The 22,664-nt window shown below is 40.7% G+C and overlaps 3 protein-coding genes across 3 annotated transcripts in view; 1 reads left to right on the forward strand and 2 right to left on the reverse strand.

Annotated features, from left to right (window-relative positions):
- LOC118329494 (pantothenate kinase 3-like) overlaps positions 1-8,365 on the reverse strand; it is a 25,128-nt gene extending 16,763 nt beyond the window's left edge. Inside the window, exon 1 of the mRNA XM_035663707.1 lies at positions 7,460-8,365. Within this exon, the coding sequence (XP_035519600.1) occupies positions 7,460-7,739 (280 nt within the window). The 5' untranslated portion in view covers positions 7,740-8,365. The remainder of the gene's footprint in view (positions 1-7,459) is intronic.
- Positions 8,366-10,326: 1,961 nt separating this feature from the next.
- Positions 10,327-13,127, reverse strand: zgc:65997 (uncharacterized protein LOC794398 homolog). The gene is made up of 4 exons (XM_035663027.1): positions 12,681-13,127; positions 11,945-12,122; positions 11,594-11,688; positions 10,327-11,500 (listed from the first exon to the last, which is right to left on the reverse strand). Exons 1-4 carry the CDS (start codon positions 13,005-13,007, stop codon positions 11,309-11,311), a joined length of 792 nt encoding a protein of 263 aa, XP_035518920.1. The 5' UTR covers positions 13,008-13,127; the 3' UTR covers positions 10,327-11,308.
- Positions 13,128-13,709: 582 nt separating this feature from the next.
- nphp1 (nephronophthisis 1) lies at positions 13,710-22,341 on the forward strand. Its single transcript, XM_035662958.1, has 20 exons — positions 13,710-14,013; positions 14,519-14,580; positions 14,719-14,779; positions 15,251-15,384; positions 15,672-15,870; positions 16,473-16,574; positions 17,271-17,401; positions 17,779-17,827; positions 17,977-18,064; positions 18,687-18,781; positions 18,902-19,030; positions 19,116-19,190; positions 19,414-19,524; positions 19,627-19,709; positions 19,987-20,063; positions 20,270-20,369; positions 20,579-20,691; positions 20,770-20,843; positions 21,103-21,147; positions 21,343-22,341. The coding sequence occupies exons 1-20, from the start codon at positions 13,948-13,950 to the stop codon at positions 21,619-21,621; spliced, it is 2,073 nt and encodes a 690-aa protein (XP_035518851.1). The 5' UTR covers positions 13,710-13,947; the 3' UTR covers positions 21,622-22,341.
- Positions 22,342-22,664: the final 323 nt, after the last annotated feature.

Genomic DNA, 22,664 nt, shown 5'->3' on the forward strand with positions numbered 1-22,664 from the left:
ACAAAATCCTACGCACTGGTCCTTGAGGACAGGGCTGGCCATCAAAACTCAGGGGGAAAAAGCTGGGTCATGAAAAATTGCATGGTATTCAGATGTTTTGTTTTGTCCGCCCAACACCTCAAAACCCCCAAATATTCCAGTTTATTGTCACAAAGACAAAAGAAAAGTAGCAAATCCTCAAAAGTCAGAAGCCGGAACTAGGAGATGTTTAGCATTTATGGTTGAAAAATAATTAAAAGGATGATCAAAATCGATCCTTCAAATCGATTAAATGACAGATAAACAACATTGTAAAATCAGTGGAGATAGTGATCTTTGGTATCTACCAGCATACCGGAGCTGTGGGCGGTAAAAGTCAACTGGTGACTTCTTAACCTATCCTGGTACTCTCTGTGCTTTCAGCATTGCCCTTAAATGACAATCAGAAGATCGGACTATTTCAAAAGAGACTGTTGAATGATCCTGTCTGGTTTATTGAGCCAAAGGTCATTTCCCAATTATAGCTAGCACATTTGATTTGGGGATTTCAGGTCAAGGGTTGAACAACATTTAAACATGTATTTTATGCTTTTGTTAGTTTCTCGTGGTGTTAGCAATGTCAGCACACATATGTAATGTATACCTAACTGTTTCCAAAGAGAGTTAGGAGCATTAGAAATCTAGTGTTGATTGTGGCTCACATTATGGGTTTGTGGTGATTTAGAACAACATATTGGGCTGCAGTCAGGTGTACTGTACGGTGTCCTTACAGAATACCTGACAAGATAATCAAATCTAACACCTGAAATACTGAAATATACTCAGTTACCGAAGCCAACCCAAGTATATGGCCGCTAGTTAGCACCACCACAGCTACAGGTTACCAGCTGATGCTACAACTAATACCTCTACACGTGCTGCTGCTCCACTGCAGTGGTTGGTGTTTGTTAACTTTTAACAGGAGTCACCTATCACCTACTTTATTGTTTGGTTAACTTTTTGTTACGGTCTCCTCTCACCTACTGACCTGCCCTAATATCTGCAAACATGAACGAAGAAGTATAGATTTTGCAGTGCACTGTCTGGATAATGTTAAAAAAAAAAAAAAAACGGGTCAAATAAACTGCTGTGAATTGTTTTTGTTGTCAACACAGCTTTGGAATTTTTTTTTTTTTTAAATAATGGATAATTTCAACTTAATCTCAACCAAGAAGTTCGATAGTGATCCATGTGCATTGTTATTGAGGCCAGCTGCTTCTTCCTTGACACCAGAAGAAGTAATAATAAGTAACATTATATTATGTGAAACACTAGGAACAGAAATATTTTGTTTCCCCTTCCTAGAATTTACTGTTGTCACTGTGGAAATTCCTCAAATTGTATTTACTGTCAGCCATGTGACACTTAAACACTACTCTGAAACCAATAATAATAATTAATAAGGAGGACATCTATTCAGTGGGGGAGGAAAATAGATGCACTGTATCACACACTTAATCAGTGACCAATTATGGACGGACTGAAATGTAGAATTATTACAATAAATCACTGCTAGCACATTGAAATTAAATGTTGCACAAACCTTATGACATTGACCTTAGGGAAACCAGAGGTCTGGAAGGCTGTTAAGCCAACGTGTGTGATGTGTGCAGAGAAAGGATGTTAAATCGGTGCAAATTCAACTGAACATAAAGATGATGTCTTTCTGTTATTTAAAGCCTGAAAATGTCCTTATAGCAGCAATGAGTGCTTGTGGTTTCAGATAACAAGTGTACACTCCATTCGTTGCGAGAGAAAGAGTTTGAGAAACAACATTCTTGAAACAAGTTTTACAGAATTACTAAGAATGACAGCAGCCTTGCTTATGTAACCTGTGCAGCTGAATCCTACTGAAAGTCACTCTTACGTCTGAGCCTGTATTTGAACCACGGCATCCTCTGAAACTATATCGTCATTTGTCAGGCTTTGTCATTAGTCCTCCTGACATTTATTGACTGCATTCCTCTCATGATCATTACTTTTAGCAGCGGAAAAAACAACAAACACTGGTAACAGAACTGATACATGAATGATGCCAGGGGACAAAGCACTGCTTCCCTGTAACCTGACTGTCAGTGGTGTCAAGAAAGATGGCCACACTGACTGAAAAGACACCAGGAATACAATGTACTGGCCTACATTCTTCCTTTCATTCAGTCATTCACTGGAGCCCTGTTTCTAAATTTACACATCCATCATCTACGGAAACCCAGGAACTATAATGGAGCAGTCCTTCAGCAATTCCTGTCAACCTTATGTTGACCAAGGCATTTAAATCCCCCGCAGCCGTCAAGTGTTGCTGTCCAAAGAACATTAGTAAAGCACTGCTGGGCAAAAAAACAGGTTGCTCAACCTTCAAACTTCCCTTCATAAATGAAGTTAAAATGTTGTTAAAAACAAAATCACATTTTGCCTTTTTCCTGCCTATAGTTCTCATAGGAATCCACTTACGCAGGGTTTTTATTTAAAAAGCAAACAGACACACACACACACACACACACACACACACACTGTGTACAGCCAAAGGTCAGTGTGACAAGGAGCAGGGTCTGCGTGAGTGATTTGTGTCCTTGTAGGTGAAAGGTCTTTGGCCTAACACACCTCTACCTTGCACTATCTAGGTAGGATGTACAGTGTGTGTGTGTGTGTACTGTCTGACTTGAATTACAAAGTCTCGAGGGCCTCATAAATATTTTTTTTTCCACCATGCTCACTGTTCAGATTTCTACATGACCTCAGGGATTATCGGTGGCAACCGTTTCTATTAAATTTCCTATTGCTTAACCTTTAATCTCAGGTTTCACAGAGAGGCTTGGTGTGTGTGTGCGTGCGTGTGTGTGTGTTTGTGTTTGTTACTACATTGCGCAGAGAGCACAGGACAGGAACAACACTTGCACAGCACACTTGTGTGATAAGACAAGAAAAAACGCAAGCAGGCAGCTGAGCACTGCATGTATACAATGGATACAATAATATACACTCATTACTAAGAAGAACATCACAGAGTTTTGTCCTCTGTTATTCTTATCACTGAGTCACATGAACAAATGTGATTCTGATTATTATGACAATACCGTCAGTCAACGATACCGATACCGGCCAATGTATCGGTGCATCCCTAATTACTTTGTTAATTACTTGTGAAGTGGAAATGCCAATTATTCCCATGTTCCAAGTTTCCTATTGTGAATATTCGGTTTCATTGTCTGGTGTGATACTGAATGAAACAGTTAATCCAAAGTGTAATCAGCATATTAATTGATAACAAAAATAATCAGTATTTGCCGCCCTATACTACCACTCCCTCATATTTTCATCTACAAGTATTACCGTTACTACAACCACTACGGCAATACTGCTGTGTATACATTACATTAATACTGCTAGCAGTGCAGCTACTACTACATTTACCTACTGCTAATGATAAAGGCTTTATCTTAATGAATCTCAGTCTGTAAAGCCACACAGGCAGCTTAACATGCAGATCACTGAGCTTTAAGGAAAGAGAGTTTTTTATATCTGGCAAAACAAAGACACACATTGGCTGCTAGCTTTCCTACATTGTCTCGTGAAAGTAACACATCAGGTAGAAGAGAAAGACAGAAGAAGAGAAAGGTCTTCTTTGCTTTTAAGAAATGCTAAACAGATGTAGGTTGGTGCACAGTTTCAGATCGAAGGAGGAGTTTCAGTTGGTTTTTGGGTGTGCCATAGATGGATCAATACCCCTCATCCTAATTGACCCCTCAATTGCTAAATTGGACCCTATTTTCATGTTCGAAGAGCAATGCCAATCAAACTTACCCCTCCAGCCGCACCCCACAAAAACCGCTTTGTATCAGCAGCCAACGCCGAGTCTCAACACTGGTCACTATGAAATCTCTCCCTAGGGAGATTCCAGGTAATGTTGTTGTTTCTTTCTGTGTTCCTACATAACACCCTGTGTTATCTGTGACAAAATGGGAATTTCAGTCAAAACACTGAAAAGAAAAAGCTTACGTTAAAAAAAACAAAAAACAAAAAAAAAAAAAAAAACACGTTGGCCTTGCAAATAGCAGCTAATAGTGCACGTAGAACGGTGAGGTTTCACTATGACAAATCTGAATGGTACTCTTCCCAATGGTGTTTCTGTGGGTGTCTTCTCAAATTTGTTTTGTTGTGAGCAACTCTGTTACTGCCACTCCTCTGAAATCTATACTGATAATAATAATAATATTACCTACTAATGCTACTGAGCTTTCTGTTTTTCTTTTAAGGTGACCCCACTGAGCAGGTGTGATGGTGCAACAGCCTCCTTTAAACAGTCTCACTGACAAATGGACACACAAGCAGCAGTCTACAGCTCCGGTTCAGGACTCAAAAAAAACACACATATTGTATATGAAGTTGGTAGGAAAAGAAAGTTTCCTCCGCTTTCTCCCACTGTTATTGTAGTAATAAGTCCCCTCTGCTGGGTGGAGAAACTCAACTTGTGTTCTGCCCATTACTGACCACACCCGTAAAACATCATCCTGTATGAGCCAAAACATCCACAAACCAGTTTTGGTTGAACAGGGAGGCTGAAGTAAAAAAACTGAATGTGTCCTGTGTATTAAGCATGAAATAAAGCACACTTATGTGACATGCTCCATTCATGAGTACATAACCTCGGTGGTATGCTAACAGATCTTTGAAAGTTACTGGTAAGTTTGCAAATGTCCTGTCTTCATTGTTCCTCATCAGGGGATTTCAAGTGGAATGTTTTCTTGTTAAAGTTGAAAAAGATACGAAGTGTAAAAGAAGTTCCTCACATGTGATGGAGCTGGAGAATAAGCTTGTTGATTTAAATAAAGGCAATTCTGTTCCAGGAAAATCGGTGCCAAGTTGCTTCTGGTGTAAACAAGGGGAACTGCAAGCAGTGTTACCAAAAAATCCCCCTGACCCGACACCACCTCAAACACGGAGCAGAAAGATATCTGGACAAAAGTGAAAAATCATACCCGGAGGGGAATACATTCCAGGGTTGGCCCTCGGTGGGAAAAAGCTTAGAGGGTTATCCAGGTTTATCAGGACAGCTGGCCTCCGTCCAAGGATAACTCAGCCATAAAGCAGAGGAGTTCTGACCGCACATTTCAAAGTTTACTGAGGAGATGTTCTCTTAATTACGTAATCTGGACCAATTCTAATGTAGGGCCTCTCTTTCTCTGACTACGAAGCATCACTGCAAACCACAGCAAAGAATGAATGCATTATCAGCTGTCTATTCATTGCAACGTCACACTTCTCTGCTGATCTGTCCATCCACAATCACGCCAGGATAGACCATATGACGTTAGAATATAAATCTTGTGTACTAGTTTTTGTACCGGTTTTCTGACTGGATTATTTAGCTTTTCATCACAGTGCAATTTACACATGAACTATCTCATCTCACTCACATACCGACTGGAATACATACTGTGGATCTAAAGCCGTGTGTCTAATAAACTGTCAACGTGCCTCTAGCACCAAAAGAAGTGCTGATACATTTTAGCACATGGTTATTCTGTTTTACCTTTTGTTGGATTTATTTTTATTTTTATAACAAACATACTCATTTCTCATATTCCATTGAAGGGAGACTGCCAGTGCTTAAGTTAACACTGAAAACGTCTGTGATCCTCAACAGGTTGCACATTTGTACACACTTACAGTTCTGTGGATCCATCAATCCAGGGAACAAGAGCAAAAATGGTACAACAATGTACAGTGCCTGAACAAGAGCATCTGTGAAATGACATACAGTGCTACATTATTGGAACAAAGAATTCAAATGTCAACTTAAGTCACCATTTGTTAAAGCAGGACAGCAAGCAAAAGCTACGGTTAACTGGTTTTACATGGCTGTAACATGTCTGACCTAAAGTGTATGCGTGTGGTAAACAAACACCAGAATTAGGATGTAGCCTAAAGAGAAGACTCCTTAAAAACACAATAAATACACAAACTTGTAGTTGCAGCCACACGGTAAATCAATTATCGGAAAATTGAAAATTGATTATACTATTGTGTATCTAGGCTTGCACGCTGTGAAAGATTCAGGTGGAAACCTAAGTTATTTATTTTTACATCAATGATTAACCACAATATCTCAATACGATCATTTCGTCATTGCAAGATCATATGGCAAGACAACAAAAGATCACAGTGAACTACTGGACAGCCCTGCTTCTGATTAATGCTGCAATATACAAGTTGTGACAAGTGACAATTATGAACATTTCTTTGAAATCAGAAACCAAAACAACCTCCTTCTGTCCCTCCCATCTCCCTCTATCACTCCCTAACACAATTACTAATAGAAGTAATGCTGACTAGATGTCTTAGCAACAATGCTGCTAAACCTGCAGTTGGTCTCTCTGCAAAAATTACCAATCAAGTGAACAAGTTTGAACATGAAAGCCACAACAAATCCTGGACATCTGATTAAAACAGACCCAAAACACAGCTGTCTGCAAAGCATAACTTTAAATAACATGAACACTTTGTATCATGTTTCAAACGTGCAATATTTGCATTAAGCAGTTTGGCTTAAAATTAGAGACTTAAATTCATTGTTTTCATAGCCTACACCAGATTATATATAAATATATATATGTATGTATTGATACTTAGGCATTTTCAATAAAACGACACAGACCAACTCACACTTACCAGGTTTCTTCTCACTTATAAGCTTCATAGTGAGGCAAAGTATCAGCTCACAGGTGCATACAAAAAAGAAAAATATAAAAAAACGATATTAAACACGCTTGTGTGATGAAAGCTAGAAGCCCTCGGCCAGTCTTGGATATCTGAAGAGACTTCACACAGCGAAGAAAACGCCACTTTCCCACATTCTTCGCTAAAACTGCAAAGTTTTCCTGGATGATCTTTACTCACATCATCCGAAACATTGGGTAAATAAGGGGGCGGGGTACCGGCCCATTCACCCTGCCTCATGAAGACAAGAGTCGGGTGTTGATTGGCTGAAGCAAGCCAAGCCCACTTATCAGGAGCTTTTTCACCACCGGGGAACCGACCAATCACAGCGCACCAAATGCAACCTGAGGGTTCATACAAACAAGAGGGGGTCTCCCTGACGACGGCAGGCTTGAAGATTGGACAGATCTGCCAGAGACAGTGTACCACCTAATCCAACAACAGGAAACACACATTAACCACGAAACTGTAACAGCAGTTAATAAAAATGCAGATAAAGGAAAGGTTGCTAGAGGTTGCTGCTGTCTCATTGCAACACTGCATGGTTGTGCTAACCCCGGGCTGGTCAGTGTTGCAGAGGGTACCCGTCTATCCATTTTCACGTCACGTTAACGACATACCACCGCTTCCACCGTCGGAAAAAAATAATATCAGAGAATGCGCACAATTTAACGACAGTGTTTAACAAACGTGTTTTTTTTTTTCAAAGCTGGTTGACACTTACGGGGTCTGTTCCGTCTCACCGACTCCGTCCTCCTCCGTAGCCTGCACCTCTTGGCCGGGGACCCGTTGCAGTCCACATCGTCCCCGCGGTGCAGGTGATGCATGTTGTCAAATGTGCTGCTGTTGGTTCCGGAGCTCGACCCGAAGGCAGAGCCGCTGCAGCAGCTGCCGTTAGCGGCCACAGGGACGTGGCTGTGAAAGCCCCTCTGGTTCTGCCCGTTGCTGACATGAAAGGGTCCCGACGCCCCTTTCTTGTCCATCATTGACTTGGCTTTATCCATGGCAGCAGCTAGCCTAGCCTAGCTTAGCTTAGCATCTGCAGGAGGAAAACCCTGTGGAGCCCGGCCGCTTTAGCTTAGCTCCGCTAACGTTAGCTCCGCTAATGTTAGCTCCGCTGCTTGGAAGCTAGTGAGTCCGTCGCGCGAGCAGCTAACGTTAGACCGTCTCCCGTTCCACAATGTCACGGTAACCGAAAATACCGAGCTCGAATTTGACGTATTTTTTCCCTTTTAATTAGTATTAAAATGGAAACACGAGTAGTCGCTAAATTACAGTGTTTCCTTTGAGGTCACTCGCGGTCATTTCCCCACATTGAGACTCTGCCAGGCGCAGCCGGTGTGTGTGTGTGTGTGTGTGGTGGACGGATACGTCACACCAGCTCTTCCAGCCGAAGCCCGAACCCGTTCACCTCCTCCGACCGGTTTTCTCTCTGCAGTAAAATTAATTACACTGTAATTTAACGGTTAAACACAAAGAAAGGCAAGAAAGGACTCGTCCCGTGTCGTCCACAGTACAACAATGCACCGCGGTTGCTCCCTGGAATATGAATCAAACACAGACTGGTAGCAGTATGTGCAGCTGTGGGCGCTTTATTTATAATGGTCGCTGCTCGCTGTCATCCTCATTCCCCGCAGTCCTCTGCACGCGTGATAATGCTGTTAGTCAATAACATGGCAGTAACGCAAATGAACGCTAGTAACCGTGTTGTTCCGTGCAGAAACATGGCCAACAGACAGCCCTTTCTTTCGGGGGTAACCTCTGATAACGTCTTTTGTTATCCTGCAGAGCATTTTAAACAGTTGTATCTGATGAGTGTATAATCTGGGATGTCTGTTCACTCCAGAGACCTTAACTACAATTGGACGATAAAATAAATGAAAATAAAATGTAATAATATACTAAAGAAATAGTCCTTTGTTTATTTTGATTATTTTTTGTGTAATCAATATTTTAAAAGATATTATTCAAGAGAGGTGATAACAACAGAGTCACAGTTCAGTCAACATACAAAGGTCAAGCAACAACAGTCTCCGCTTGATAAAGGAATACAATCACAAGAACCAATAAGACTACAAGACATTTCTTTCTTTCTTGGCAATTCATTCCTGCTATAAATATCAGTTTTCAAATGCTCTAAAGGTACCTAAAGCAATATGTTATTTATAAAGTCTAGAATTGTTGTTACTACAAAACTGATAGAGCAGAGATAATGAAGATGGACTTAAAGACTATTGTAAATGCAGTTATGTAAGGCGATACTCTGAAAAAACAAACATCACCATAACTAAGTACCGGCCTGCAGTTGATCGGATGGTGAAGTAATGCCACAAGAAATACGGTTAAGATTAAGAATTACCATAAGGAGTTAAATTTGGCATACTGATTAATGTGACATCCTCACCATAAAGTGGAGCAATGCAAACATTATCAGAATTACTGAGGAAATATAATTGTGTGTTATGACATCACTGTTACCACTATATCAAACGCCATCAGTTACTGGAAATATACTTTAGTGAGGTCCATCATACCACAACAGATAAACAAATGCCATCACTTTCATAATGGAAGCTCTTCATGTGCGGAGCCTTAAGAGCACTAATGAAGCCTTGAAATGGTGCCATCTCCTGGTTAAAAGTAATTAACTTTTTCAACTGGCACTTTAAAGGTAGAGTGAAAGTCCGTCTCCTTTAAGAAATCAGGAGCATTATTAAACACGTGGCATCATATTGTTTTAATAAACGTCTAATGATGAGCCTAGATTAGATAGGCGTCAGGTCAACATATAGAAATCCCTTAAAAGGACTGAGTTCAGTCATTACGCAACCAATTAGTCCTAGCCCACTGTGCTTTAAGTCTCTTCTCTGTTCTTCTGTAAACAAGGCCTGCACAAATATACACACACACGCACATTCATAGAGTGCGACAGGTTTGATCCAGAGAGCACCTGTTTAAAGGAAAAATTCTATTTCATGGTTTGAAAAATGAAATGTAAGTCGTAAGTTGGGACTGAGGATGTGAAACGCCTGCATGGTGTACATGCAATCCCTTTTTTGTGGAAACCAATTGGAAACCTTAAAGATCAAACATGGTGGCAACATCACTGCAGAACAGGAAATGATTTAATGTTATTGTTTAGAATCTCTCAGTGAAACCACATTGTGATGGTTTGATACTGTGACACATAATTCAGCTGTCAAATGAAACATTAGATTTTATTAAATAAGATATGAAATACAACAAGGAATATGTGAGCCAATTGTTTTTGACATCACACTTAAAGAGATAGTTACACATTTTGGAAAACATGCTTTTAATTACTTTCTTGCTGAGAATTAGATGAGAAGGTCAGCATCACTCTCATGTCTGTCCATTAAAGGTCCAGTGTTTCATATTTATCAGAATCAGAATCAGAAATACTTTAATAATCCCAGGGGAAATTATTTTCGTTACAACTCCAGAGATACAATTTAGGAGGATTTATTGTCAGAAATTGAATATGTGTAACTATGTTTTCATAAGTATATAATCACCTGAATATACGAGTCATTCTGTTGAATAAGCCTTTTATATCTTCAGACACCGTGGGTCACCTTCCATGGAGGCTGCCATGTTGAGCTGCCATGTTTTTTACATTAGCCCAGAAGGGACAAACCAAACGCATTCACTTTTTTTGTGTTTCACGTAGTTTCTCCTTTGTGCTTGGAAGGAGAAGGTGAAGTGAGGGAAGTGTGATCCGCAACTATATTGCTTGATGAAATCCTACACACTGGAGCCAGGCTAGCTGTTTCCAGTCTTTATGGTAACTAAACTAACTTTCCTGGTTCTAGCTTTATATGGAATGCAGTGTGCAAACTATACCATCGCTTTCAGGGGAGCTCACTTTTTTATTACTGATTGAATTACAGTATGCGGACTACAAAACAGAGAAATGAATAATGGCGATTCTGCCTAATGAGTGAGTGGGACAAAGAAAGATCTTTAAGTTAAAGTGAGTTAAGTTTATGAAATTGCAATCGAAGGGGTTAGCAGGAATAGCATGCATACCTGTATCTTTATTCAATCACCCTCATGCATGAATTATACACCCATAATGTTATCGATAATGATAATGAAGATATAGAAAAATAGAAATGCATGGCAAAAATGCTTTCCTGTAGTTCGCACCCTGACTGAATGTACAGAAATGAGAGTCTCATCTACCTCCCAGCCAGAATGTGAGTGAGCATTATCTCCCAAAATGTCAAAATATTAACATAAACCACTTGGTGCCACTAATTAATACCACAAAAAAAAACCCTAAAGATTCTAGATTTCTACCACCAAAATAAGCCCTCGCTGTGCTACATTGTGCCAAATCTTAAGGCCACATAAAGTGTAATAGGGGATTTAAGCACTTTGGTTGTAAGATAGCGGAACAGGTTTGTCTTTGATGGTTTTGACTGTGACTCCACCTTTACTTCAATTCTGATGACTATTCAGCGTAAAGTACCACTTATTGCACAGTCTAGACAGTGCTGAGAGATTTAGTCTCAAGAATAGAGGTGGTGTTTATGTCCTTTTATTGATTCTACCAGGGAAGTTCAGTCCCATCCCAGCTGTACGCCTTACCAGTCTTTTCAATATTCAGTGTGTCTATGATGCTCATTAGACAGTGCACAGACTGATCGGTACTGAACAGCTTGTCTTTTGGTACATTCTTGTGATACGGTCGGGAGAGGTCTGTGTTGACTGTTCCTGGATGCAGGGACACACACACCACCTGGAAAGAGATACAAGTTCATCAAATCTCTATAAAGATAATGGCCCGGGGTTTATATGAATGAAGAACGTTTATGGCAACACTCAAACCTACCTTCGGCCGACTGCGGCCCAGCTCTATAGACAGATTCCTGGTAGCCATGTTAAGAGCTGCTTTAGACATTCTGTAGCTGTACCAACCGCCAAGACCTGAGAGGAGGGGGCAGTGGTGGAGAGAGCAAATCATAGAGGAGCACAAATGAATCATACCATACTACATCAGCATGCATTCATTACCACAGATGTTTAAAGGGAAATACTGTGTGTGTGATTAAGGGTCGTAACTGACTTTTAACAGACTCATTTTCCCTCAACGTGCCCTTTCCTCACAGTGGTGTAGTCTACAATCTTGTGTGTACAGATATTTTAAAAAGTGTTTCTGAACCACCAGCAACACACTACCTACCGTTGTCGCCAATGGATCCCACTTTGGCAGTGATGTTGACGATGATGCCGCTGTGCTGTTTGGCTTTCTCTGCAGGCTGTTGACCGAAACCACCTCCACCTTTCTGAAGGAGGGGGGCAAAATACTTTGCCATGACCAGAGGACCCACTGTGTTGGTCGTCAAGGTGGAAATGATGCCCTGAAAGTCAATCAATACAGATCAATTAACATATGTGGCGGAACTCCAGGAGACAAATGAATGAATGAATGAATAAATGAATAAATGGGTGTGGTAAGTTGTCAAATGTTCCTCCTCTTGTTCTGAATTTTCGCATGCTGAATGCATGAATAAACAAAAATGAAGTAGTGGGAGAAATAAGGTCAGGTAATTCTTAAAAGTTATAAGCTTTAGATGACAGCAGTTTATTCTTCCTCAGATACGTTTTAGTGAATGATGTGATCATTTTGTTGTAGACATCAACAAAGATCTGGATGGAAACCAATAGGGTTCCTTGAATGGCTGTAAAAGATTTATTTATTTGTATGGACCAGGAAATTATCTTCTCCAGTGAAGCGAAATGGAACCAAACTCTGTACAACAAATCTTGCCATTTAATGTAAACTTCCTTTAAACTTACACAACTTTAAGTCTGGTGAATTTAGAGCCTTTATGTCGACTTTAAAAGCAGATCCCAATCACTGAAACAAGATAACACTGAGAGAGGAGCTGCAGCTATCATAACACCATATGCTCTACCTGAGCAGAAACGTCTCTCAGGCTGGTCTCTCCTTTTCCGGAGGGGTGAAGTATCGCCGAGGAGTTGACGATCAGATCCAGCCGACCGAAGCTCTCCTTAACCCGATCCGCAGCTCCTCGGATGTCCTCCTCTCGGTTCACGTCCAGCCTCAGGACCGTCAGTCTGCCCGGGTGTTGGCCGTCCAGAGCCCGCAGCTCGGCCGCTCCGTCCGGGTCTCGGCATGTCGCTACAACGGCAGCGGAGCTTTTGCTTTTCAATATATGTCTGCAGAACTGAAGCCCCAGTCCTCTGCTGGCCCCTTGAATGAGTGCGATGGGAGCCGACATGACAGTCGGGTGCCTTCAGGACCACCCCAAAACGTCGTAATTTCCTTGTTTTTATTTGAGCAATATAGCAAGGGAATTTACTGACAAGTGACTTTTAAAAGGAATAAAGGCGACTTGTGGCTCTTTGTATATAGCAGCGCCGAAATGTATTTTGAAATCATAATTTGTACTTTTAAAGACATTTCCAAATGATAAACTAACGAGGAGAACCTAAAGGCAGCATGTTTCACAACCAGCAGTACGCCCTCTGTAGGTCATTAGGAAGGCACTTACACAACTCTGCCCTATGCAGTCTATGTAATGCACTTTGGTCCTTTAATTGATTGATTTTGCATACTATTACACAATGCTGTGTACTGACCTGATGTGGAGCAGTCGGCCTGATATAAACAGTCAGGGAGAACAATACTCTGTTTTTAGTTGGAGCACTTTATTAGGTTTTTTCCAACCCATCAGCCCTTTTTCCTAATCTGATGGGTCGTAGGTTTTTGTGTGTTACATGCAACATAAACAGTATGAGGCAAAGCAATCAGAGATATCGTGATATCTAAAATGCACTGCGTTTGTCATTGATTTAACCGCTGATAAGACTTTAGCAGAAAGATTATTTTCTCCTGCCGCTTCATCCTCCGGTCCAGCAGGTGGCGGTAACTTATTGCCAACCGCCAATGCGGGAAGAAAGTTAAATTGTCATCACATTTTAGATAAATGTAAAATGAACCAAATTATAAATATTTAAAAACACATACCCATTACACATTTTGTATTATGAGAGCATAGAAAGGGTTATTTTAGACGAAAGTCACTCAAGCCAAAGCCCGAAGAAGAACCCGTTGTTGCCTAGCAACCGGTGGAAGTGTAGCGTCAGCTAACTTAGCTAGCTAGGCGGTCTGCTAACACATGGATTATTCTTGATTATGCGCCATAAAACAGCGTATAAATGCCGCCGAGAAGAAAGGGCCCTTTGCAACTTGTCCAGAGGGAAGTGGACGGAATCAAAACACAGGTTGGTTACAGAATGGCGCGTCTTGCCTAATTTTAATAGAAAAACGGAAGTGCCCTGTGCTAGCATATAAGCCTACAAACAGCTGAAGATGAAACACGTTTGGTCCTCGGCCACTTTTCATCACATATACCGAGCAGTGTTGTAATTTATCCATTTGATTAGCCCGTCACTCCCATACGGTTGTTTCAGTGGGCATTTTAACGTTAAACAAAAGTTGAGAGTTTCCTAAAAGTGAGTGATGTTTTGTTAATGAAGTGAATTCAGAATGATCTAGAATGAACTAAGAAAGAGGCTTTATGACTTGTTTCATGATGGTCTCAGTCAAGAGGTAGGGAAACATTAAGAAGACAGATTTGGCCTGCAGGATAGTGGAGCCTATGAGCAAGGACATGCTTGTTAATCTGAGCAATGTGGTTAACCTTAAACACAACAAGTATATAGACTGTAAAACGTGTCAGCACCTCTGTGTTCCCTGTTGATTAACCTCGTTGTTCTTCTAACGCAGGTTGACAGTCTGGTTAAGGATGTGCAGAGTCAGGATGGATCCACTGAAGAGGCACTTCGGAGGTAAACAGCTGTGACAGAGCCACAGCTGTGCTTTCTAAACTGGTCTTATTCACTGAAACTGTTAAAACTAAACATCACTTTCTTTTTCAAGTCATGCTTTGAGATGTAATTTGAGTCTAAATGTCCATTTCCAAACAGATGTCAAGAACTGCAGATGGCGACAGAGAAGACACTAAAGGCACTGAATAAACTGACAAAGGTTAGTGCTGTACAGTTCGTAAACTTGTGACTTATTGTCTGGTTATTAAAAATCTTCTTCATAGTAAGTGGTTTTGTAAATTACCAAAATTGCAAGCGACCAATACTATTTCTTAACCTATGTCAGTTGTTTGTATCCTGAAAATTGACATTATTTATGGTCCCAAATCAATATATATTCTTTGAGGCAGAATTTCTGTTATCATGGGACACCTGTTGCTTATTTAAAGCCAGAATGTTGATTTTGTTTTTCGGCAGCTAAGTACTAAGACAGTACTGTACATTATTTATTAAATAATATTAGTGATATCTGAGTGTTTTTGTACAATGTTGTTCAGATATCACTAACAGGCCAATTTTGTATTTCTCAATAATGTCCTTTACAGCAGTCTAAACTTACTCTGTATTGTTTTGATCTTTTAAGACTCTACTTAAAAGTCTAATTTGACTCATTTGTTCCTTATTTTTTGAGGCCGATGAGCTGGCTCCAGTGGGGAACTATGATCAGAGGAAGCAGGAAGAGGAGAGACGACTGCAGTACATCTTGGAGCGTCTAAACACACTGTCTCTGGAGCTTTCACCACCAGGACCCAGTACTGCTGCAGGGTCAGTGACCTCTGTGTCCCCTGCAAAGCAAATAGGATCAGGGTCCTTTATGATTGCTTTATTATTTACACACTTCCTCTTTGTTACCCAGTTATTAATATGTATCATAGTCTTTGCTACAGTGGCTTTATTATGATTATATATATATTATCTTTTGTGAAGGATTTGCACCGAAACATCAGTTTCAAAGTACTGATTTCAATTTGTCACAGAAAGACAAAGAAAAATATTAGTTTGATATGTCATCAGAATCTCAACTTTGCTTCCTTCCTTGTTTTGATCCACAGCGGCGTTTTAAAGAAAGATAGTGAGGATGATGATGATGATGATGATGAAGATGATGACAGCGAAGAAAGTAACGACGATGATGTTGACGATGATGAAGATGAGAAGGCAGCCGCAAAACCGCCTTCTCTGTCAGGTTCTCGCTTCTACACGGTGCTCAGTGACTTCAAAGGAGAACAGGAGGGAGATCTGTCTGTCCAGGTGAAGTACTTTCTGTTTGAGAAACACAGACGGGCTACAGGTCGGCAACGTGCAGGGGTCTACAGGAGCGGTTAAAATGAGTGGCTGTCCTCATGCAGCCTAAGTAGAATGAATGGATCCGTGTGACAAATTAATCTTTCAAGTCAACTATTGTAAGTTTTAAACCCAAACCCCTTTTAAGTGACCTCTTTTTTTCAATGCTTCATGCACCTGGATATTGACAGTAGGAGGAAATCTAAAGGTGTAGGAGCTGAGGCCCTTTTTCCTTGTTTCCCTGCTGCTGTCTTCTTATCATGATGTCTAAAAAACAAAGCTCCTTCTAAAAACGGAGGAGGATAATCAGGAAAGTGTGTTGACATGATTTAAAAAGACTCTACCTTCAAAGCATACAGTGAGAAGACTTTAACAGAACAGGAGAGGGTGCTCTTGCCCTCCAGATCATATGCCCACAGCACTGCAGGTGCAGTGAAGGGAGAAAAGGCGGCTGGCAGGGAAACAGTATGAAATCAACTACACACTTTTACGCAGAGAAAGCCTGCCTGTTAGTAATGCATAAATAATGTTAAGTTACACGACTTTGTTTGTGTCCCTGCTGTTTTCAGAGGGGAGAGGTATTGAGGATTATCAGGACAACAGCAGATGGATGGTGGCTGGCTCAGGACAGTAAAGGCAACAGTGGAGTGGTTCCAAAAACCTACCTGAAGGTACACAATCTGATAAACATCTGCGTCACAGTCCAGCATCAAGCAACAGTTTGACTGTTACTGTCAATTTAAAGATGCATTCAGCTGAAGGAAATGTATAAAATATCGATTGTGGACATGAAAATACAACTAACTGTGGTGTGGAGATACGTTAAAGGTCCAGTGTGTAACATTTAGGATGATCTATAGGCATAAATGGAATATATTATTGATTATGCCTAATCACTTCAGAATAAGCCCTTTTTATCTACAGGTCCTCTTTCATGGAGTCCGCTATGTTGAATATTGTGTTTCTTTAACAGCCCAGAATTGGCAAACCAAACACTACATCTAGTTTAAATAGGGCCAGTTTTGTGGCCACCTGAGTTTCTCTTACACGATTGGAATGGGAGAGTGAGGCGAGGGGGTTGTAATATGCAGCTGCACTGCTAGATGCCACTAAATCCTACACATTGGTTCTTTAAGCTTCTTTCAATAACAAGTCTGCTACTGTACTTTCTTTGGTATTTGTTGTCTTCTGTATTTTCTCCACACACTAAGGGAAAATAGAGTAAATGGTTATTTTTTTAAAGTCATATCCTCACAGTAGCCCACATATACCAAACCTTCTTGTTTTGTTCATTTTAAATAGAATAAGTATAAGTGTGTTACTGTAAACTGGTGAAACTTTAGCATTTATAACCATTCACTTTTCAGATTGGATCTGTTGTTGCTGATGATGATGACGATGAGGACGAAGATGATGACGTTGAAAATGAAGAGGAAGATTCAGAGGAGGAGGAAGAGCAAGATGGTGAAAAACTGACGGATGACAGAGAGAAACAGAGGTTCTACATTTTATTAACCTACTTATTGTAGATTGAGCGTCAGTGGTTCTGGCTGATGGCTGATGGCTGATGGCTAACGCTCATTAATTATCAAGTCAATTTGAATTAGCATTCCGGCATTTTGAGATAATCGGGATCCCTGATGTCACATGTGCAGGCAGCCTTGTCAGTGCGGCTGCTGTGGAGCGATGTTAAAGCGAGTTTTGGGAAGGTGGTGAAAATGTTGGTGTCGAGCCCTGTACTAACTCTCATGCATCCTGCTGTAAAAGTATCCCTGAATTTCCTATAGAACAGAATAGAATACAATTATACATGATTTTTATTTTGACATTATATATCGGTCGACCACTGATTTGAATTCCTCTCTTGTTCAACAGCGGTACTTCATATTCCAACTGGGGTACAGTCAGAAAGGCTTTGACTGAGGTAAATATCTACATACTAATTACTGCTTCTGAAACTGAGGCAACTGTTGATTTTACTATCAACAAATATTAAATCCACTGTTGGGAATTGCACATACAATATATTGATGGTTTTAACTGTGTGTCTGTGTGTGTGTGTGTGTCTGACAGATTGATGCAACAGATGTGCTCTCTGCCATGGGGGCTATACCTTCAGGATTCAGACCATCAACTCTCAATAAACTGCTGGTGGAGGAAGGTAATTACCATATACACTCTGTAACAAGCACAGTAACACACAATTTATGCCAATGAATCAAGGGTTGTGTAGTTTCAGAAGCACTAACAGAGTTCAGTACATTTAAACTGACAGGCTTGCAAGTCCTGATTACAGCTGAATCCCATCACACTTCTGTTTTCATTATAAATTAATCTGCCGGTTATTTTCTTGATTCATTGATGAGGCATTTTGTCGATAAAATGACCAGCTGACCAACAGTCAAAAACTAAAAAATCATATATGACAAAGGACAGCAGCAAATCCTCACATTTAAAGGACCAGTGTGAAGATTTAGTGGCATTTAGTGGTGTAGTAGCAGATCTGGACTTTTAAGCAGCCTTAGCATTTTTATTCTAAAAATCATTATTTATTTTTTATAAAAAGTTGTTGTTGCAGATTAATTAGTCTGTTGATCAACTAACCGCTTGAGATTTTGCAATGTAAGGGGTTGTAAAGAATAACAAGAATGCTTAACGAATTCCCCTTAAAGTCAATGAAACGAGGCCAGAATCAACACAAAATGAAATGTTATTGTCGGGTCTTAAACTAACAACTGCAGTGTGATTAAAAGGCCAAACTGTAACTCTGTGTCTTTTTCTAGGTGTTACATACAGAGGAAGTCACTATATTCAGCCTGAGCTCAGCCAATCACAGCTCTCCTTTAGTGACCTCTTTCTGGACCCAGACACTGGCAGGGTGAGATTGTGTGTTTCTCATTTAGATGAAGTTTTCCGGTTTTTGCAAAGCATCCAGTCATCAACACGCTTCCTTTATGTAACATCCTTTGTGTTAACTGTCTCCTGCTCTGTCTTGTAGGTTCGTGCTCGGCAGGTCAGGACTTGTGTTTGTTTCACTTTGTGGAGCTGCAGGATGATTCCTACACCTGGGGTCGGAGTTCAGGTCCTCAGCAAGCACATCCGCCTCTGTGCCTTTGATGGAACTCAGGTGGGGTTATTTCAACTTTTTGCCATGCTCTTTCTGTTCTACCCAATACTTTTTTTTTTTTTAATGAGCTGTACTTGTGTTTCAGGTGTTGAGTAACATCCACACAGTGAGGGCAACCTATAACTCCAAGAGCCCCAAGAGCTGGAGCTTCTCTCCAAGGGTGTGTTTACAGTGTTGATGTTTTCCTCTGTTGTCTGGTAAGGTGATGTGAACTTTGCTCAGACTATGTCTTGCAGTCAAACACTGATGCTTGTTCCTGAGATGCAGTGCTAACATTAGCCAGAATCAGCACCTGAAAAGCTCAAAACCATTACACTTAACTTAAAATATGAAATCCAGCCTAACTGTTTGTGTGTGTGTGTGTGTGTGTGTGTTTGCTCCAGATGACAGGTATCCTACCCGCCCTACTAGATGGAGACTGTTTCCTACGCTGCAACTCTGCATCTCCTGACCTCGGTATCCTTTTTGAACTGGGAGTCACCTTTATACGGAATGTAAGGACAAGCACACGCACATACAGATACATATGTGACTGGGAAGAGATTTAGCCGGTGCAGATGAGACACACAGAATCACACAGGAGGTGTGTGTTTTAGTCTACAGGTGAGAGAGGGGACCTGAGCTGTGGCTGGGCTTTCCTTAAACTGACCGATGACGCTGGAAATCCACTGCCCAACAGGTACACACACACATGCAAATAAATCACTGTATGCTGTATTATATCCACAAATTGGCAAAAGACACTGTTTTGTACCTGCACTCATTTATGCTGCTTGCCACATATATACTCACAATATGTGCATATTAATATACACAAACACAGTCTTATACTGTAAATGGACACACACATAGTTAGATTAACACATACAATGCACATTCACATGTTTATTTTCATTTTTTTTTTATAAATCTGCTCTTACTACTTTGAAATCTAATCCAATCTAACCTGTGTGTAGGACCTATGAGCTGCCAGTGAACGGTGGCACTCCCTATGAGAAGGATGTCGCAGTGGAGGCATCAGTCACTAGAGGATGTAAGAGGACGCAGCAGAGTCAACACTCGTTGCCACATCAAGTCCTAAGCTGCTTCACAGAACAATCAGATGTGTGATTGTGAAAAAAATCAAATAAAAATGTTTTCTTTTGAGATAATCAGCAGATTTGAAACAGGCTCTGTACATGAAAACATTTTGCAAGCTTTGATTTTAAATGTAAAAAAACCCCGCCCCTCTCCTGTCAGCTCCAGCTGGTGTTCTCCAGCAGATGCTTCAGGCCAGACGGCAGCCCAAACTGATTGTGAAGTTGAAATCGGCCAACAGCCGGACCAGAACGCAGCTCAGGTGGGACATCAGCAAGAAAAAACCATAGAGCTCGAACTGAATGTGAATTTGAACGTGGATTATCTGATCTAATTCAGTATAAAAATAAATCATTACTAGATTTGATCATTACTGGACATTCATGGCTCACCTCAGCCACACGCCTGTGTGTGTACATGCACTGACTTAGGATCTGTATAAGTTAGTGACAGCTATATTTTCCTCTTCAGTCTTCTTCCAGACACTCTGCTGCACTGTCTGAGCTGTGTCCACCTGCTGGCTCTACACAGGCAGCTGCTAGCTGACACACTACTGATGGACAGGCCCACCATGCAGAATGCAGGTAACACACACCTTCAATGCCTGTCATCCAAATTGCAGATAATTATGGTTCTCAGGAAGAATTGTCTCTCTCTTTCAGATCTGATATGCAGTCCTATACTTTCTACCTTCCCTGTGCTGCTGGACCAGCCAGACCTGCTGGATGCTCTCAGGGTCAGTCATTTTTAAACGTACCCCTCGTTGCCTTTTAAATGGGTTTAATTGCAAGATCACAGAAACTTTACTGTTGAACTCTGCTTGCTGAAAGGTCATGTGTTTTTGTCCTGTGATGACATTCTTCCAGTTAAGAGCTTTTAAAGCAGTGTGAAAAGAACATCCTAAATACATCACTGCTTTTAAAATCATTAGATTTATAAAAGGACTCAGTTGCTGTGCAGAATTTAAAATAAACATAACTGTTGTTTTCTTTCAGAGCGCCTGGCTGGATACTGAGACCAACATGAGCAGAGCGCAGAAGGTCTGTGTGTGTGTGTGTGTGTGTGTGTGTGTGTGTCGAATATCAGTACAGACCTGTAGAGGGCGTTGACAGTTTGAGCAACTTGGTGGCTTTTCTCTAAGAGGAAGTTAAAATGTGTGTATCCCTGAATGTGCATCCAGTGCATATTGACCAAGTGTATATATAAAATGTTCCTTCCCCCCTGTGTGTTTGCAGAGAGACTTCTCCTATTTAAAACAAGAGTTCATCAAAGTCTACATGTCGTCCGTCTATTTCCTCCTCCACTCGCCCTCGCTGCCCTGTCATCGCTGGGCGGACCCTCCCACAGAGGAGCAGCGGGCCAGAGTCATCTACGCCACCCTGGATGCTCTCAAACACACCCAATTCACAACCAGCCAATCGGGAGGCCCGGATGTCTTTGTCGACCCCATGCATCAGCATCTCGCCTTTGATGTCACAGAGTTGACCTTTGACCTCCTTTGTGTGGCGCGGTAACGTCACACCACTCAGGGGGAAGATACAATTTGAAGTTGATTATCTTTTTTAATGAACACAATTTAAATGAAGTGCAAATAAAACCCTTAAATGTGCCATAAATACATTTTGGAAGATTGTTTACATTTTTAAACTTCAAGAAAAAGGCTGGTGATATATATATTTTGCTACCGTCAATAAATCCTGTGAAAGACAAAAACAATACAATACTTTCCATCTTCCCCAGCCTGTATGTGGCTCTCAGTCACCCATTGTTGCCTACTGCAGAAGTCAAACTTTAAAAATGTAATGCAGAAATCTGCCTATATTGTTTTCATTGACAGTAACATACATGAAAATATACAACATATACTCTGTTGTGACAGGAAATAAAGTGGTCGTAGTTTGGAGAAATGCTAGCACGATGCTAACACGCACATATCATACAGCATATACACAAAGACGTCTTTGTGTCCTTTGTGATGACGTGAGACACTGATCATGGCTAAATAACCTCTTTCAAACAGTGTGAAATAAAAGGTTGGACAATGCTAACCTTATCATCAGAGGTCTATCTTTAATCACATCATCGAGTTCAGTTCAGGAACGAGTTCACTCTGCTCCTCTTAAAGTAAACACTAAAACAGGTTACAGTAATAATGGAGGAACACTTTGTACTGATAGCCAAACCAACTGTAATCGAACCAACAGTGACGTTATCAGCATGTTTTGATACTGCTATTTATCCACAAATTGTGTTCTATTTTTTAATAAACATTTTATTAAAATTTTGACTTGTTTTTAATGTACCAAGCTCTTTTTTTTCCAGCCCTGTCATCTGACTGGTCTCTGAGCTGCTCCATTCACCTCCACCCATTAGTTCAACATTAGTCATGTGTGTGTGTGTGTGTGTAGTGTAGAGTTACAGGGAATAGGAGTTAATAATTAGTTTGCTGTCGTCTTTTTATAGCCTGGTATAAAGGGACAAGAGCAGTAAGAGGTTGGCTCAGTGTGGATGCAGACATGCTCAGATTATCATCCATTGTTATTAGGATGCATCGATG

The sequence above is a fragment of the Morone saxatilis genome, unplaced genomic scaffold (genome assembly GCF_004916995.1).
Source record: "Morone saxatilis isolate NCDOM2014 unplaced genomic scaffold, NCSU_SB_2.0 Contig19, whole genome shotgun sequence".
Lineage (NCBI taxonomy): Eukaryota > Metazoa > Chordata > Actinopteri > Moronidae > Morone > Morone saxatilis.